The 19,153-nt window shown below is 38.2% G+C and overlaps 1 protein-coding gene across 2 annotated transcripts in view; it reads right to left on the reverse strand.

The window, feature by feature from the left end:
* The window catches only part of LOC101174135 (low-density lipoprotein receptor-related protein 8), a 134,717-nt gene that overhangs the window by 74,438 nt on the left and 41,126 nt on the right, over positions 1-19,153 (reverse strand). For both annotated transcript variants that reach the window (XM_023964993.1, XM_023964992.1), the window contains exon 3: positions 11,005-11,127. In XM_023964993.1, coding sequence (XP_023820761.1) covers positions 11,005-11,127 — 123 coding nt within the window. The remainder of the gene's footprint in view (positions 1-11,004; positions 11,128-19,153) is intronic.

Here is a 19,153-nt window from a genome sequence, read left to right on the forward strand (position 1 = left end):
CTACATTCACACCGGGCATGTGTGGTGCATTTAAGAACGAATGAACGTGTGTTCTTGACCGGGCTTCTTGAATACGGGGGTCACACTGGACTGTCTCTGCCTGATTCTAGCGCATGTAGCTACAGTTGGAAAAGGCTTATTGCAAAATGTCAAATCGGTGCAAATCTCTGGAATCTCGCTTCAGGCTTTTTTTTACAGTTCTTTTCTGATGTATGAAAGACTTGGAGTTTTATAATTCCACCTGGGCAAAAACTGCAAATATTAATTTCTCCTCCATGATCAGTTTTCAAACAAATGGCATCTCTGTGAATTAAAAAAAGGATGCTATCCATATGTGCCCACCAAATCCAACTCCCTGATAGGTTAAAGTTCCACAGGCTTAACTCTGAACACACATTTTGTATATAGAGCCCGAAAAATTGCATAGCGACGAGTGAACACAAACCTTTTGAACGCAGAATAATAAGTTAGTTTTATGACATTTTACCATCTGTAAGGAAGTTGACTCATACAGGTGTTGTTGGGGCGTGTGGGGGGGGGATCGTGCAGTCTCCTTAAGAAACGTGATGATATGGAACGTACCATTGTCGTGCATATGTTAAGTGTATCCTAAAGTATTTGTAAGGATAATATAAGATACTGTACACGCACTTAGGATGTAAGGGTGATGCTGATGCATGGTGTCCTTACACTGCAGTCTAGTCATAAATAAAGTGCATGTACTGGCCATTTATTAAATGAACGTAAATGCTGCATGCATGGGGTGGGCAGGTGCCACGCAAGTGCCCGTAGGACACAAAGACAAGCTATGCTCTGATTGTTCAATGCCCTTATTTCTAACAGTCAGGATGCACACAAGGATAATGTACTTACCTCTTCAACAGCACTAACGGGCTCCTTGTGCTCTGTGCAGAATTTGAGGGGTTGAAAAATCTGTACGACATCCCCACATCTCACCTACTTAAACCTTGCTTCCCCTTATGTGTTGTTTAAGTGTTCGTTACGACCTATCGCACGCAGAATGCCGGTAGAAAAAAATGTGCATAAACATATTCACTTTCGGGCTCGCCAACTGGTCTATGATCTTCTAATTTCGTACCGGCCATGTACAAGTTTGCCCATTTTTCCCTGCAGATAGCTCATATCCACCCGTAAGGCCAGTAATATATTTACAACCATACAGTGTCATGTCATGCTTTATTGCCATAAAAATGATTAAAACCAGACGCATGAATAAACTTCTTACGACTAACATTCTAGCTTTTAAAATTTACAGAAACACAGAAAAGCAGGTGAAAAAAGAGCAGAACGGACAGAAAAACTGAGTTTTTTCTGAAACTTCAGCTTAAACAGACCTTTGAATTTCACTGACACTGAAAGAAACAACCAACTCTGCTATATAATAGTGTAACTCTGACTCCGTTGCAGTCCATGAGTTTCTGATATCACAAATTAAACATGACTTTTCACTATGTCATTTGTTGTGATTATTATTGGAGCAAGTGTATAAATCCTCAAGGTTTAAAAAAAAACCAAATAATACTACTTCTATTTTTAATCTTCTGGCAGTTGTTTTTCCACAATGTTAAAGTCTTAGATTTGGTATAGCCTATTTTGGAACTCCCTCATGACTACTGGACTGTATTATGGTCTTCATCCTGCCACTTGTTGAATAGAAGTGCAGCGCCACAGTCCAGGAGCACAATAAAGCAATATCTGATTGATCTGAATGGATCCAAGTAGGGTTGTGCCGATGGACGGTGATGGGTGACTGACATCCCGATGGAGAGACACCATTGTGATGCCACGCCCCCGCCACGTTGCGAGTCGACACCACAAGCCGCGGTTATATGTACAAAATAACTTGATGGGATCAATGGTCGGATTAGAATCCAACCGTGTACATGGCACAGAAAAATGTTTTCAGAATATAACAAACATTCACTAAGGTCACACTTTCGGTCGGAATAAATCATTCGCACATGCGCAGTGGGGTTTGAAAACCGGAAGGGGATATAAATTCCGCCGAGCGGTTTTTTTTCAGACTTTATTGAATGTAACAATTCAATACAAAACGATGTTAAACAGCGCCGAGCGGCTATATACATTGACATGTCAGCTCGGTAAAATACGAAACGATCTTCTAAACGTGCTTTTAATAATGTTACGGTTATTATGAAACACCTGTTCGCTCATCATTTGAATTTTAATCCGTGTGGTCAGTGCTTTTTCTGAACGTAGCCAGGATTAGCAGTATGCTAACACGGGCTAACAACGTTAGCTTTGGGTGGCGCTGCACGTAAACATGTGGGAATAACATCAGCCTTTATTTAGTCGGGACACAACTGGAAACACAAATCCACGTGATTGATTGAATGTTTTCTAAGGACTGAGCGACATTTCTGCTTTGAAGCTCAAACCCCTGTGTCTGTGTGCTGACGATCCGAGCTCTGCAGACACACACTTTTAGACCCGGTTCTGAGTTCGGTAGCTCGTACCCCTAGAGCTGCGGGACGGATCGCAGTCTTAAATCTCCCACACATCCCGCTCATGTAACAAAGCACCCCCCCTACCTTCCCATCAAACACAAACCTTTAAGTTCGCACTCCGCCGGTCCACTTCACTAGTTAAGTGCAGGAGCGGACTACTTCTTTTCTATTTTGTTTGTTACTTTTTTTGTTAAAGTCACTTCCCGCAGTTTATACTGGATCATTGCAGATTAGTCATTAGTTGGGAAATAAAATAAAAAAAGTAAAATAACGAATAGCAGTTATATAAGAACGAAAAATGTAAAAATACCCCCCCCCCCCCCGACGATGTCATCGTCCATCCCGATGGTTGACAGCAAACATCGTCAACGGCCAATTTAGGGGACATCACCCAACCCTAGATCCAAGTATTGTTCTTTAATTTTTGATAAAAAGCAACAGAAGTAAATTCAGGACTCCTCCCTTAATTTAGCTAAAACAGACACTGTTGGAAGCCAGGAGGAGGAGACGGGCGTTCCTTTGATCACAACAGCTAATTATCTATCAGAAGAAAGGTTGCAGCTTGAAACAGCCTGTAAGCCTGATGGCATCAACCTTTCTTGACCAAGGTGAATTGTGGAGAAAAGTCCATGACTGGATCTATTTCTTTGGCTGTGGAGCAGTGGGTACTTCAGTGTCAGCAATTAGCAGATGCAGGTTTGAGTCCAAGAACAGTCACAGCCTGATGGTGTCAGGAAAAGAGTTCATATTTAAAGCTACTGAGTTGATGCGAGGATGTTGCATGTCACAAAAATATCAAGTCTCTGTTGAAGCATAAAGGTGAGAAGAGCTGTTACAAACCAACTTTTGTTCAGATACAATGTCGGCTTGTTCAGATTTGATCAGATTACAAGAAAAAAAAAACTTATTTCAAAGGGGTTTTGTAATAAATAACAAAAAGATAATCTGAGAGATTAAAGTATCAAAAACTAATATCCGTGCAGCACAAAGGACAGAGCATTCTTTCCTTTACTCCAAACAAACAAATCAATTTGTCCATTTTGAGAGTAATTCACTGTAAGCGCAAGTGGTTATGGAGTAATCAGTGCCCATCATTCTTCCCTGCATGGGTGTGCAACTGTGCAACTACAGCACACAGGTGGTAACAAAGAGGCTCAGAGAGGTACTTTTGGATCTAGTTGGTGCCTGGGGAGAACAGGCAGCGGTAGGAGATGCGGCGGGGCCGTGACCCATTAGAGAGGAAAAAAGAAAAAGACAGCAGTAGCCTCTGCAGTGCTCACATTCTCCTTCCATGTCAGCAAACCCGTCCAACTCAGAATAGCTTGAGTTACATTTCTCTGAAGGCGCATCTTGACATTTTACAACTGTAGTTCTGTGGGTCTCTAATGGTCTACTGCTCCAACATTCAGCTGTTTTATTTGTAGGGAAGCTAAATAGATATGAAGGCAATGTGACATGCTAATGATAACATGATTTATTATTCTTCCCACTTTATAGAAATCTATGCAAAGTAGATTCAACTCAATGACTACACAGAAATCAAAGAAAAACGGACTTTTTGGACAATATGATCAAACTTTTTGTTTATATGTGGCAGAAACTGAAAAGAAACGAATAAATGAATACTAGATATGAATCATCTGGTGCTTCCTAAGAAGATATACATATGAAAGACTGGTTTAAAGGATGAAGGGATCCAGAGACAAACTGCTGGACAACCTTTTCGAAATTTTTCCCCCCTGGAGCCAAACAGAAGTCATCCATACCAAGTGTAAAGAGATGAAGAAAGGAAGAAAGGCTGCACTGCAACTGGAGAAGAATCTGCGATGGTGCATCCATGAAGGGCAAGCTGTCCTGTCCATTTAACTGACACCTCCTCAGTGAAGCGGCAGCTCTGTTCCTCCACAACTTCTGCTACTAACTTTTTATAAAGACCCCAATGAACCAGCAGGTGTTTTATATCTGATCGTGAAATAACTGTCAACATTTTGAATGGAACTATAGCTGCATGTGGCTGTAAAAGTACCGGTAGGTAAAATGTGTTTGACTTCTTATTTGAATATAGAATGTGGCTCATCCATATTTGTTCATTTTGGGTGAACCACTGCTTAGTTACTGATAAAAATATACTGATATATGCAAAGGTATCAAGTAAGCAACTAGAAACTACCAGATACTTTCCCTTTACACTTATAAAATATTTTTAGGAATCTAGATTTTGTCTTTTGTTCTTAGACAAGAGCTGCCTATTTCATTTAATGGGAACAAATCAAAACAATCTAAAAAGTACAATCAAAGCCCAAACTCTGGAACGCTCCTGATATCATGAACAATGTTTCTCCAGCTGGTTTTAAATCTAAACTCAAATTTTTAAAACAGCTCATAGGTTGTTGACCTTCAGGTCTCCACATGAACCCAAAACCAACTTATTTAAGCTAAACCCACTAAACTATAGCTACCCCAAAAACTAAAACTTTAACTCTGACAATACGGATGCACAAATTTATAGTAAACCATAAATATTAGGTGAAATGCTGATGTAACTTTAGTGATTAATTTGCAGATCAACCAATCAATCTTTATTTGTATGACATTTTGTGAGTTGGTAACACAAGGGGCCGTAGGCCTACACCAAGACAAAGAATATAAAACAAGTAGGTTTAAGTCACACTGACACTAAGGCTGGTCAGCTCATTGTTGCCGAATTATTACATTTCTAAACCATCCTGCTCGTAAGTTAACCAAGAGGTAAATATTACAAACCACATAATATAGTTTCTAATTTGTTTCAATGTATTTGCAAAACTTTATCTTTGCCTTTTATGGATTTTTCATTAAGAAAAAGTAAAGAGGAAGTACCTGATAGTTTCTCATTTGTTCCTCACTTCCCAAGTAACAAACTTTAGTGTAAATAATATGTAATTAACAAAAAATACATCTTAAAGTTTAACAGCGGTTTGGCTAAATATCTGGAAAGCCGAGGAAGAAAACATGGACGCATGAGAAGAACCCCGAACTTCAACAAGGACAAATCTCGTTCTCTGCCAAAACACACTATGGAAATGAGCCAGTAACCCATCATTACTTTTTATTACTCATATACATTTTTCTGATTAAAAAACAGCTCACACATAACGTGCCACACTCAAGAAAAAAGGAATTTAAAATATCATTAAGCTACTGTAAGGTATCGTGTGTTCTGCATTTATTTTCCTGTGAATTTTAAAGTTACATTTGAATACCAAGACAGGGGCAAATAATTCATCTCACAGTGAACTTCTGCTATGTATTAAGTGATGTGAGTGTGTGTGTGTGTGTATATATATATATATATATATATATATATATATATATATATATATATATATATATATATATATATATATATATAATAAAATATTATTTTCCTGCTAAGGTTGGTTTGACTGCAAATTGCTAATGCCAACAGTAAAGAGTTATAGCATTTCAAAAAGGTGAAAAGAAAGCAAAAACAAATGATTCAAAAAAAAGACTAAATGTGTTAAAGGACATCAAATATCCCAAATATTCAAGATTATTTCTGTGAATAATGAAAGTCTCCACGACGAAACATTCAGAAGTTCCCTCACACCTGTCAACGCATCAAAGTGAATCTAAAAGGAGAAAAGAAATCTTGCTGAAAGGCAGTCCAGAGATGAGATAAGTAACTTTGGCAGAAAATGTCAGGCAGCCAGCATCCTCTCTACGAGAGACTCATGAGACAAAGCAAAGGCGAGGGGCAGAAAAACTGCTGCACAGTAGCTGCAGTGTCCTTGACCCTCCTTGATTAATACGTTGTAAAACCCTAAGCTTACGCATCTTCATGATCCTTTTTTTTCTCTCCAGAGTTTATGGGTAACTTGCTCCACGTTGCCCTTATTTGAATTCTTAATTTAGCTGTGTGATGCTACTCCAGTGTGTAATTGGGAATTCACCCAGTGAAGCAGAATGATTGCGGCACAGATGTCATCCAACAGCAGCAGATTCTCAGCATCTCAGCAGAGGCTGTGCAGCTGCTTGTATGTGTCCTGTGTGTTTTACACAACCAAAACGGATGGCAACATTGTCAAAGAGAGCTGGAAAAGAACTCAAATGGACAGGAAGTCCATGTCCTTTAACCTCTATGTCCTGCAATAAGAAGAATACCAAAGAAAAACACTTTTTTACATGTAAAAATAAACCATGTATTGGTAAAATATTACATTTCTGTGGAGTAGATCATGCCAAAAGACTTTAAAAACAGTTAACTTTCTCTGAATATTTTTTAATTTAACCTTTTAATCTATATTTATAAATTGAGTTCAATATTAAGAAGAATATTTCTGAAATATAAATTTTATTTATTTTTCTTGATGATGTCTACACATGATGCAATGTCCAGATTTCTTCATCTGCATTTTTTTCCAAAGTGTTCTTTATTTTCTTCATCGCTTCCTTCCACTCCCTTTCAAGCAATATTTATTAATATGTCTAATTATCCTAAGTTTGATTCGTCATTGTATGAATGCATAACTGATGATTGGATTGTTTTTGTGTATTATTATTTGATTGCTTGAAATAAACCATTTCAAATCAAATCAAAGCAAAACAATTTTACACATAGAACTTTTTAATGTTGAAGACTTTTTGTGACTGGCCCCAAGTGCTTTATTATGCAAATGCTATACTATCTGCTAAACCTAAGCTTTTACTTACGGATACAATCCGTAAGTGATACAAACAAATCAAGAAAGTATATCTAGATGATTTCTTTGTTGCTACATGCTCATCAGTAAAAACAAAAACAAAACAGACATGCGTATTTCCTATCTTTTAATTGGTGCCACATTTATAAGAAGCCAAATCTTTACTTTACTCTTTTCCACATCCATGTGGATTTAAATAAATAATAAATAGCTTTGTCAGACAGTATATATTTTTCTTTAACATATATAAAGTTTTCGTTTAAATTTTATAATTCCAACTTTTGTCAAAGCTCTTCAGAAAAACATGACTTAAAAATGCACAAAAACAGGGATTGCATTTTTGGTTAGTCTCCCAGACTGGGTTCAATTTGGCAGAGAAGCCTAAAAATTGTAATTAGTGTAGATTTTTTACTGTCATTATATAAATTCCTGGAACGAGCTGCTGGAAAACCTCACGCAGTTACAACAGCTGCCCATTGATCCCAATCCAAAACTGCAGTTTTGTAACTAGGGACAAACAAAAGGGGTTTTCGGCTTTTTTTGTTTTGGCATTTCAACTTCTTTTTAGGTCTTAAAAAGTCAATGCTCCATCTCGCACACCCATGATATATCCTTCAGGTCAAAAACTGCCATCAAGAGGCATTCAATGTCTTTCCGTAAAAAGAGTACAGTGCAAAAACTGTGTGTGCTGATCAGAGTCAATCGTAATAAATGAGAAAAATTAAATACAACATACAGAAGAGTATTTATTGCAACAAAAGACAAGAACACATTAAAAAAAACAATATTTACATAAAATCTTTAGGAAAATTATACCAATAACCTGACTCTACAAATCTGAGTAGGACCATTTGTTAAAATGTCTTTTTAATGCACAGTTTGATTCAAACAGAGAAGCAGCAGTTGATTAAGGAGCGCTCATTAGTTGTCTTTGTTCTCGCCTGAACACATAATCAGGATAGCCGTAGGAACACTTGAACTGCTGTTGTTTCTGACTGAGTGTAGACTGTAAGTACCTTTGGGTTGATGTAAAGCAACATAAAACAGTCTACCGAAAATTTTAATATGAAGCGGAATTATATTTCTCAAATAACATTTTTTGAAGAATCCAAAAACAATTTTCTTTATTCATTATATGTCCAGTTTATGGGCTTTTTTGAGGGCTTTCCATAAATATGCATTTCTCCTTAAAAAAAGATCTTTCTTCTCCAGCCAATAAAGGCAGAACCTTCCTTTTTCTTTGTTGTTTCATCCTGCCAAAGCCTCTTTACGTCTCCCTCTGCTTGCATTCGGTGAGTGACTCCAGGATCTTTGAACGACTGCTTCATTATTCATTGAACCGACCCACACAGCAAAAACCAAAACCTGAATGCAAATATTTTTGAAGGATTGTCCCACTTCCTATCACTTTGAATGCCCTCCCTCAAAAAGTGATAAGGGCACGCAGGGTCAAAGTTTCACACCTGAAGCTAACATCATCAGCTGACCCTCGCATTAGCATAAAGACACAGGTGTATGAAGGATTCAAAGATCTGTCTCTGATTGATTGTATTTCAATTTAATTTTCTTTTTTTACGTCAGTCCAGTAAAGAAAGCCCACGCTGTAATTTATATTGAGTGTTAATGTTTGCATAGTGGAGTTGCGGCCTTTAAACGCAGTGTCATTTATCAAGAGCTCCATGTGATGTCTGCAGCCCCTGCAGAGACCAGAGCAGGCGGGGCAGGAAATGAAAATTAACATTAAAGAAAGAAAGTAACTGATTAACAGCCTCCCTGTGCTGCACAGCTCCAGGTTTGTGTGTGGGAGCGACTTAAAGAGGATGCCGGTCAGCAATCATCGGGTCTTGGCAGATAATCGTAGCCTTTCATGCTCTCGCCATCACACAGTGTTGGAGTGTGTGGGCGAGAAGACACTGGTGAGGTGGCTGAGCATACCTCAATGCTGAATGGAACTTTGTCGTGGAAGACAGAGAGGAAACAAATAGAAAATTAAACTACCGGTAGTTACAGCTTTTCTTAAAAGATAAAAATTAAATTGAATTAAAAGATCGGTTGAATAAATCATGACATAAAATGTAAAAAAAATAAAGATAAATTGCCTTTATTAATTTAACATAAGTGAATTAAAATCACTTAAGTTAAAAAAATCCTGAAGAATAACAATAATAATAACATAAAAAATCAAATAAATTACGGTAATTACAATTAGAGCCAAGAAGTGCAATATTTCAATAAAAAAAACACAAGTAGTTAAGTAGTGACTTAAGTTATTCTTTTTAATAAACCTTTATTTGAGAATAAATTAGATTTCTTTTGTAATTTTGTCAGTTCTTTTTAACAAACAGTCATTTATTTGATTATTGCATTTTATGGTATAAGTCTTCAAAGCAGAGATTTAGGAAACTGTCCAAGACAATAAGAATGGAACAGCTCTGGTCAGTGTCAAAAACCAAAAGTAAACCATCATTAGTAAAGGACCTGCTTCCTTAAGCAACTCAAAAACGTATCCCGATCTGTTAACAGGAACAATTAATCGGATCCATAAAAAACGGAGATGAAGTGGAGTTGAGTGGAACTAATCTGCAGGAGGGAGAACGTGACTGGTGGAAATGAAAACACACCACACTGCTTCTCTGTTTATCATTCCTGTTTGATACACATATTCATACACTCAAGTCCCAACATTTATGACCAACGAACAACTAAATCATATTTGATTACCAATGAAAAGGATCATTTATCCAGATACAAATGTTGCCCCCCGCCCCTCCTTTTTTTTTTTTTTTACTATGCTTTTATCCCAGTAATTTTAGGCCCTGTTATCTTGAGGTAAAAAAAACTTCAGTCTCAACTGGGGTGACTATGACTGCAATGACAATGACGCATGAGTTATTTAATGGAAGCCATGGTTCTTGGGGAACCCAAATTAGGTTTACCAGACATAATCAATTGTCCAAAGTTAAGATGTGATGATTTGAAAACCAAGCACAGTAGCAGTTAACTGCATCAGACAATTAAACCGTCCTTAGTTTGTAGAACTTGAACTGACCTTTTCCTTTTGTTTTGGATTCACCTCAGCTCAATTTCTTTAAACATCTTCAAAGGGGGATCATTTCTGCAGACAGGGCACTAAAGGTCCAATACATAATACACCCTGGGACTCTTTATCTGTCATTCTGCTGCTTTGATGAAATAGTTGGGTTGATTGGAATACATTACTTTAATTAATAAATTAAATTAGGAAGCAACATAAAGGAACAAACTTCATCTTGTTACTAAGCAACAGCTGCTGAATTAAAATGCAAAACAATAAGCGCAGCATGAGGGGATTTCTTAAACATGTGATTCTTGACAGCACAATAAATAAAGGAGATGATTTAAATCAAAGAAACATCAACAAAGCAAAATAGATCTGGGGAAGCCTTAACAATAAGTTGTTTTATCATCCAGAGTGGACACAAAAAAATCCTCAGTTGCCATTCTTCTGTTCAATTAATTTAATGATGAGTTATGGGGTGGCTGCACGGTGACGCAGTGGCTAGTGCTCTTGCCTCACAGCAAGAAGGCCGGTTCAAGTCCCGGCTGGGGGAGTTAAGTTTGCGTGCATTGGAGTGGCTTCCTCCAATTGGCAACTCTAAATTGTCCCTAGGTGTGAGTGTGAGAGTGATTGCGACCCTGCGACAGAAATGCCTTGTGAACCCCGCCTACGCCCACAAGTGGCCGGGATAGGCTCTGGCAGCCCCATGACCCCGAAAAGACAATACAATGGCAGAAGAAGAAGATGAATTAATGAGTTAGGGGGCGTTACTTACTGCAGGTCTCCTCGGCTTCATCAGAACCATCTGGGCATTCTGGTTCCCCGTCACACCGCCATCGCCCCGGGACACACTGTCCATTAAAGCAGGCAAACTCTGCTGGGGCACACGTTTTCCTGGCTGTTCAAAGACACAAAGCGACAAACACATGAGCAATTTGATTTGTATGGAAAAAAGACAACTATTACCAATCTGAACGTGCACCTTTTTTTTTCTCAAAGTAATACCTACAACAGTGTTTTAGGGCAAGTTTACAACCTTTTTGTTTTTTAACGACGACTTTTAAGTCGTAAATTTACAAGAAAAAAATCTCGTAAATTTACAAAAAAAATGAAGTCATAAATTAACGAGGAAAAACCCCCAAAGTTGTTTGTTTATCGGAGCCTTGCTTAAAGATCAAAGATGCGAAGCATAGGATTCAACCAGATGTTTTTGAAACCGGATAGGTTTAAAAAACAAAGAAACTCTGAACCTTTTGGCGACTCAAAATCAGATTATTGTCAGTGTAGCGGCTTTCCGGGGTTCGGTGTCGGTAAAGTGGAGTTTCATATATAAAATAAGGAGCTCAGAGACACATTTGGGTGTAGAGGATCACTACTTTATTTCCTTTTCATTCACATACCAAGAAGTCCATTTGTCACTTTATGTCATGAACCTCTGATGCGTAGAACACCAATGCGGAAGTAAACAGTGTTACATACGCCCCCTACTCCTGATGAAACGTCTCATTTCAGCATAAAACAACAAAGATGAAAATAGTCTGTTATATTCGCATTAGAACGTTGAAAATGCCAAAATTTGCTCCTCCTTAGACAGAAGCGTCACTCAGACTTCGAGATCTTGTCTTTCATGGAGGAAGAAAGGATTGAAGTGGACAGCTGCAGGGATACCGATGTCTTCATCAACAGACTGCAGAGATCCTGCAAACCACCCATCAATAAATAAAACATTAATAAAACATAAATTGAACAAAAGAGCTTCTAAACATTTTTGACGTTGTCAATAGACATTCGGCTTACCTGTTCAACTTAGTTTAGTCTGTCTGCTCTGCTGCTGCACGGCGTTCACTTGTTGCACTGTGTGCTCACTTTGTCTAATTTTGACTAATCTAGTACATTTTTTTTTCTTTTTTCTCTTTTTTTGGTGGCCCTAAAACTCCGTCCTAAGAACCCCCTTTGCGTTGGGAAATTTTACATTTATGATGGAAAATATAAGATTCCTAAAAATGTGATGCCTGAAACAGGTCTCAACATAGTTTGTATAGGTAACACAAGTGGGTTGGAAAGCATCACATTTGATTAAAAATAACCCCAAGAATGAGAATATCAGCCATTTATCCAAAATCTGCTATATAACTAAGCAAGAAAAGGAGAATCTTAGAGACAGAAATCTATGGCAGAGGTTGACAGATCAAAAACAATATTCCTTCACGTGAACCACAAAAGGTTTCACAAATGCCAATATTTACACTGAAACTGGACATCCGTGTCTTGAGGCTATCAGATGACACTGCATCACTCATCAGCATGAAGGTGTCAAAGATTTTGCAAAATAGGGACAAAAAATTCCTTCAGAAAGCTTTGTTGGCAATCAGTGGATTCCAACCAAAGCTCTATCATGCAAAAAAGGAAAGTTCTATGGACCAAGACTAATTCAAAATTGACTTTTTGACGTTTTTATTGGTAGCCACTGTGTCCTCCAGAGGGACCGTCTTGTGTGTCCATGCCCTCTGAAGGTGTGGGGGTGCTTACAGAAAAGGCAGCTTGCATGTTTTTAGAGAAATTATATAAAGTCAAAAGGTATATAAAGTTTTTCATTGAACATATGACCTTTTCAGGTGATTTCTGCTTTAGAAAAGACTTTTTTTCAACAGAATAATGTGAAACCACAGACTGCAGCTATTCCAATAGCATGGCGCCATCCTTGAAGAGTCTGGGTCCTAAATTGACCTGGATGGAGTCCAAAGTTTTCCTTTTAAAGAGAATTTGGTGCATTAATAAATGAAAATACATCCAAGACAGAATTTCTTAACTTAAAACAGTTTAAAATATAAGGAGGGGTTGTTGCAGGACTGCTGCATGCTACAGACACCAGTTCTTTTGATAATAAAACGTGTACTAGATGATGAAATATCCTCACAAGTCATAGCTGATAATGTTTTGAGTTTAATTATATGGTTTGATTAGTAATGGGGTTTTTAAAAATCTTAATTTTATTTCAGTTGTCTAATATAGTAGGAATTAGGTGTTGACTGACGTGTGTTCTGACTACCGTAGTATGGTAAACTTTGAAGAATGCAAGGTTTTTCTTTTATATTTAAAAAAAATAGAAACTTTGTAGTGTTTTATGTCTTTATGTTAGCATATATTCTATCTACACAAATATCTTAAGCTGCATCTTTTATAGTTTTTTCACAGAGTAATGGAGTAAAGGCCTGCACACGTGTGCAGATGTGCAGAAACCACCCTTGCAGAAGCAAGTCTACAGTGTCATCTAATTTTCCTTTTACTCAAATCTACGGTATACAAAGTTCTCACTTTTTGGTGGATTTGGTGTTTAAAAAACGTTTTAATCTTTGAGAACCTGGCCACTTAATCTAAATTCCAGAAATTGCCCTTCCTCTATAAGAAGAGATCAGTGTCCTCTTCTCCCTCATTATTCATTTACAGTCTATTCACCTTCTTTTTTATAGCTTTCACTAATTACCTTTTTCCTGACTTCTCATTTTCTTCATGTCATAAATAAATCTCCTTATTCAGGTTTTCTCCACCGAGCAGCAAAATGCACGCTAATCACTTAGCTTGCAAACAAAGGTGGGGGGTTAAACCTTTTACCTGAAAGCTGTTAAGCAGAAAGGCCACCGGCTGATTATTCAAGCCATGTTAGCAATAAGAAGAAGGCAGTAAGAAGATGATTTCCTTGGTTTCAAGTTCTCTCCAACCCTATCTGCTCACAGCATCTTGAAACCCATAAGCCGCAGACATAAACACTCTAAGGGCTGTACCTCCATGAGGTCCAGCTCTGGCAGACTGAGACACAGCCAGAGGTCAGAGCCAATCAATTTCCTTAGCGTTCTTATTTCAGCAGGACCTGCAGTAATAAATCACTGGCTTACAAGGCCTCAGCAGAGTTGTCTGGTGTTATTGCCAAGCCACACGTGTTGCTAAGTCGACCCCAATCTTGGCTCTGATGTGTCAAATTAGATATAGCATTTAGAGACATGAGGGGGGTTTAAGCCAACCTGACAGGCGGCCAGTAAAAGTGAAATTCTCAAGACTCTCTGCTGCCCTCATAAAACCAAAAGTTTAACAACATTAAAAATTAGGGATTATTAGTCCTTCAAAGTTATTCTAAAGAATAACCCTTTAAAAAAACTATTACATAAAGTGTCATTTCAACCGATTTTGCCTTAGAAAGTCTTTGGAAAAAATCTAACCACACAAATTTACAATCCTCTGACTGAAGATGCAGACGAGTGACTGTGGAAGGTGAAGTTGATTCATCCATTTTAGAGCATTTTTATTTACCCTTCACTTTCCTTTTACTGAACCCTTTGTTAGTTGAATGTCTCATAAAATTCTCTCTAAGAGTAAAAAGAAACCATTCAAATAAATGTACCAAGCAGGAAGCAAATCGTAGCGCCGTTTTACACCAGAGCATCAGAAAAAAAAAACATGAATAGATCAGATGAGACATTAAGTAATCTCCATGGTAACCAAGAATGTAGCCCAGAATTTTACTGACAAATTCTTACATCATCATTCCTGGTCTATCAGAGGTGTTATTGGGTAAGATCTGTTTTAATGTTTCAGTTATCCAGCATGTGCAGCATCTTTGCTAAACCTTCTTTTTAAAACATGCTTAGTTTAAGTACTGTGCATTTTCTAGGCATTATTTTGTCCCACAGCAACTGGGACAGTGAGGACTGCATTCTTAACAGATTTTCACATTTAAAATGCTTTTTTTTAATGCTCAGGGTATCTACATTAGGGTTGTTGGAATTCTTGAAAGTTTTACCCATCAACGACAAAACAATTAGCAGAAGAAACTGCTTTGGATGTTCAAAAACAGCTGTATTAGAACATGAACAATTCAAAGGTAACAAAGCCACTACTAAACATTTTTTATTACATATTTTGCTTTTATGCCTCTATGGAGGGCAAAACAAAAATGATCACTGATGACTTCGCAAGACAACAGAAATATGTTTAAATGAAATATTTAGTTGAAATGATTTACAGAACCACTCCGATTATCTTCTGTGAAAGCGTTCCCAGTGAAATTTATAATGATTATGCTTTTTTAGCCAAAATCCATGAACCTGTGTTGTTTCATTGGACATTGTTTCTGCAGTAGTTCAGTAAAAGTTCCCCTTTGAGTTGTGTGCAGGACTATTGGCACAAAGCCCCCCACCACCTCCACCACCACCACCCTCCCCTTTGCTGAGGGTTCGGAGCAGGAAGCTTGTGGCTCGTCTTGCACTTTCTTATTTTGCCCACTTCTGAATCAAAATGTATGTAAAAGAAATGCTCTGAAATGTGATTTGAGCTTATTTTTCTTAGAATCTGTTATCAGCAAAATGATTAAAATACAAAAAATAAAAAACATGTTAAAACACCAAAAACACAATTTTCATCTGAGTGAGTCATCAAGAAATTCGGAATTACCAAAAAAAACATGTTTTAAAACCAGAGTTTCTCCAAAAAAATGAAATCGAAACTCGTCAATAGAAGATATAATTTTTTAAAAGGTTTCCTTTTTTCCCTTAAGCTTTTTCCAAAGCATGATCCATATGCATGAGCAAAACACAGCATGTGTTTTGTTTAATCTAATAAAATTTTGTTTTAAAAGGCAATAGCTTTTGATTACACAAACTACTTAAAATTGAAGACCTGCTGGAATATATTAACCCCCCCAAACAAACAGTTTCTTCCTCAAATTCTGAACCTATGCATTCCTACTGATATGACGCTAATTAACGTGACTCCTGGGAAAGAACAGAGCAAGGTCTTTAGGCTGCAGACTAAGTTAATACAGAGCAGCACTCTGGTTCAAGCATTGCTGAAGACTGTTTGATTGCATGACAAAGTCTCTAAAAATCTTCCCCTGATCCATTCTGTGACCCTGCATGGCGTGCTGCTTCTCTGACAGTGAACGCTCCTTCTCCAGTCCAGCTGAGCTCTCAACTCCTTTCAGTCAAGGTCTGCAGGGGCTGTGGTTCAGAATTTACCCAGGCCGGCTCATGCCATCTGCTTGAAATGACTTTCCGCTTTAATTAGGGGCAGTTTTAAATGAACAGCCCATGGGAGCTGGGTGGGGGTGAGCTTGATGGTGGGACGAGGAGGAAAGAGAAGAGAATGAGAGAACAAAGGCAGGACAGAAGTGAGCAGCAGCCATGACAGAGAGTTACTTGCAGTTTTTATGTCATCTTTGAGAAAACAAAAATTGTCTCCATCTTTGTGGGTAACCTTAGTCACATGCAAGCCATGCCCTCCTGATCAACTGCGGATGGCAGGTTTTCGCACGCAGACGCGCCGCCTCAGTACATCACAGGAAAATCAACAACAGCCGCAGCTCAGCGTTGTGCCGAACATGAACATTACAAATGAGATGTGACTCAAGACAGAATGAAGGCTGTTTTCAGGGGAGCTCAGCCACCCATGCTGTGTCTCCTGGAGGAGGTGCAATGAAAAGGAGCTTCACGCTCCAGCGACCCCACCTGCAGGCTTCTCCTCAGGGGCTGACGCAGACACCATTCCTTTGCTTCAGCTCTTTTTCATCTTCTTTGAACAACATGCACATGAATGGGTAGGTCGAAGCTGTAGTGCAGCTTTGCTGCTTCATGAGATCGATCCCGAGCTCTGTATGTATATCAGGTTTTGGGATGTCAGTTTTGCTTTTCACCAAAGTTGCAGATGTTCCGGAGTGGAAGATCTGTCAATATAAAAACTGCCAGCGTGAAATCTGCCTATGTCGTGGCCTTGAGCTGCATCTAATGGGCTATTATTAAGTTAAACCAAGACAGCTGCCTACTTCAAGAGGCTCTAATAACACGGTGTGAGTCAGATGTGCCACCACTTTGGTCTGAAGTTGTTCTTTCACATTTTCCTTTCTAATTCACTCTTGAACTTCAACAATCAGCTCAAATGTATGCCGAAACCAGAAATGACTCTTCACTTTATATTTAAAAAAGTGTTCCAGTCAGCATCAAGGAGACAAAAAATAGTTGAGAAGGAACTTAAATACATGTTAGTTTACATTTGCGTTGCCACCTTTGTGTCTTGCATCTGCCATCCCTAAATACTTTGAGTGAAAGATGAACCATGAAGGAATGGGAATCTTGTATTAGTCTAAAAAAATCAGAGTGATCCTTGAGTGATTGGTTTGCTGCTTTTTAGTTCCAATGAGAGATTTTCTATTTTTTTCTAATGTGCAGTTCTTTGGAAATATGCTAGTGGTTAGCACCCTCACCTAACCCTCACCTGGGTTCTTTCTGTGTGGAGTTTGCATGTTCTCCTTGTGCATACATGAGTTTTTATAGCCACTGTAGCTTCCTCCCATATATCAAAAACATCCATTTTAGGTCAGTTGGTTCTAAGTTGTCCCTAGGTGTGACAACCTTCATTAGCGGTGATAGGCTTCACTTTCCCTGTGCTCTCAAAGGAGTTTAAGCAGGTTTAGAAAACAGATGGTTGGAATCATGCTATTGGGCGGGTTTTTTTGCCCAAAAATGTGCGTTGCTTTTGTCAGTTAGGCTTCTTTGATTTATTTCAACTCTTTGGTATACTGAAAAGTTAATTTGGTTTTACACTGCTTCTGAACCGCACCAGTGTTCACTTGCAAGTGAATCAAAACTCTGTGTTTCTCAGGTTCAGCTGAGCTTTTCACAGCAGCCAAACACCACAAACTATCTGGGAACATAAACTGAAGAGAGGAATGTACATGTTAGCTCATAAACAATGCAGTTTGCTCAATGATAGTTCAAAGTTCAAACCTAAAGACAATTTTTTTTGTACAAGAGGCTACCCAAAAATTTATCTAATAAACCATGATGTCATTCAGCAGAAAAAAAGGTATTCTAGCATTAGAGGAGTACATTATCTGGTTTTTACCATTCCTATATTTTCAATCATCTGTTGGCTAATAGAGTTCAGAGTTAGATAAGCTAATTCTTCTGTGAGAGTTCTGGTACATTGCCTGTCCGTCCTGGGAGAGGATCCCTCATTCATGTGGACATCCCTGAGGTTTTTTCTTTTTTTTTCTGGAATCCGCCTTTTTAAAGGTGTTTTTCCTTACCGAGAAGCAGGTTCTAAGGGCAGGGATGCCCACTTTAGACTAATCTGTTTAGTTTAGCCATTACCTTTTGAATTCTATGACTCCCTGTTTTTTATGATTTCATGTTTATTATACAGTTACCGGTATGACGCCCATTGAGACGACTATTGTTGCAATATTGGGCTATATAAATAAAATTGAATTGAATTAAATTTTCTGCAGGGCTGATATTTGCATGCTTGGCTGTGTATCTTTGATATGGACAACCAATCTGATTGAAAGTTGTACAACACGAGGAATATATGCAATACAGATAATATATTGAATTAAAATTCTGTTTCCTGATTTTTTTTTCTTTTGGTTTAAGTGCATCATGTGAAAAGCACCATTTAAAAGACTGACACGGCTCATTTAGTGAAGTTTCACAATGGAAAATCTGACTCCATCACAGAAGCATTCACACCTGCAAAGAGTGATTTGTCCCTTTTGTTTTTCTTTCTCCATCAGGTTTTTCTTATGAGAGCTGCTACATTCCAGTGACTGAGAAGCGTCCCAGGTAATGAAACAAGAAGCACTTTCTCCTGGGTACCAAAAGACAAATGGTCTCATTAGCTCAGACTGAAGTCGGGGAGTGTTGTCAGAGTGGGAAACATGATGTATCCTGTTGGCTCAAACCACCATACAAATGACTACTCGTTCCAGATGAATGGGAAGTCAAAGCAGCAGATTCAATATAGAACAATTTTGACCAAACTTACAGCAAGCTTCAGTGTTTTGCAACCATGTGGTTTTAATTGGGTTCACCTGAGCGTGCAAGTTCCCTTTAAGAGCCAGATTCTGAGGCTCTTATACCAAGACAGGCTTCATTATC

Source organism: Oryzias latipes, chromosome 17 (genome assembly GCF_002234675.1).
Source record: "Oryzias latipes chromosome 17, ASM223467v1".
In the NCBI taxonomy this organism is placed as follows: Eukaryota; Metazoa; Chordata; class Actinopteri; order Beloniformes; family Adrianichthyidae; genus Oryzias; species Oryzias latipes.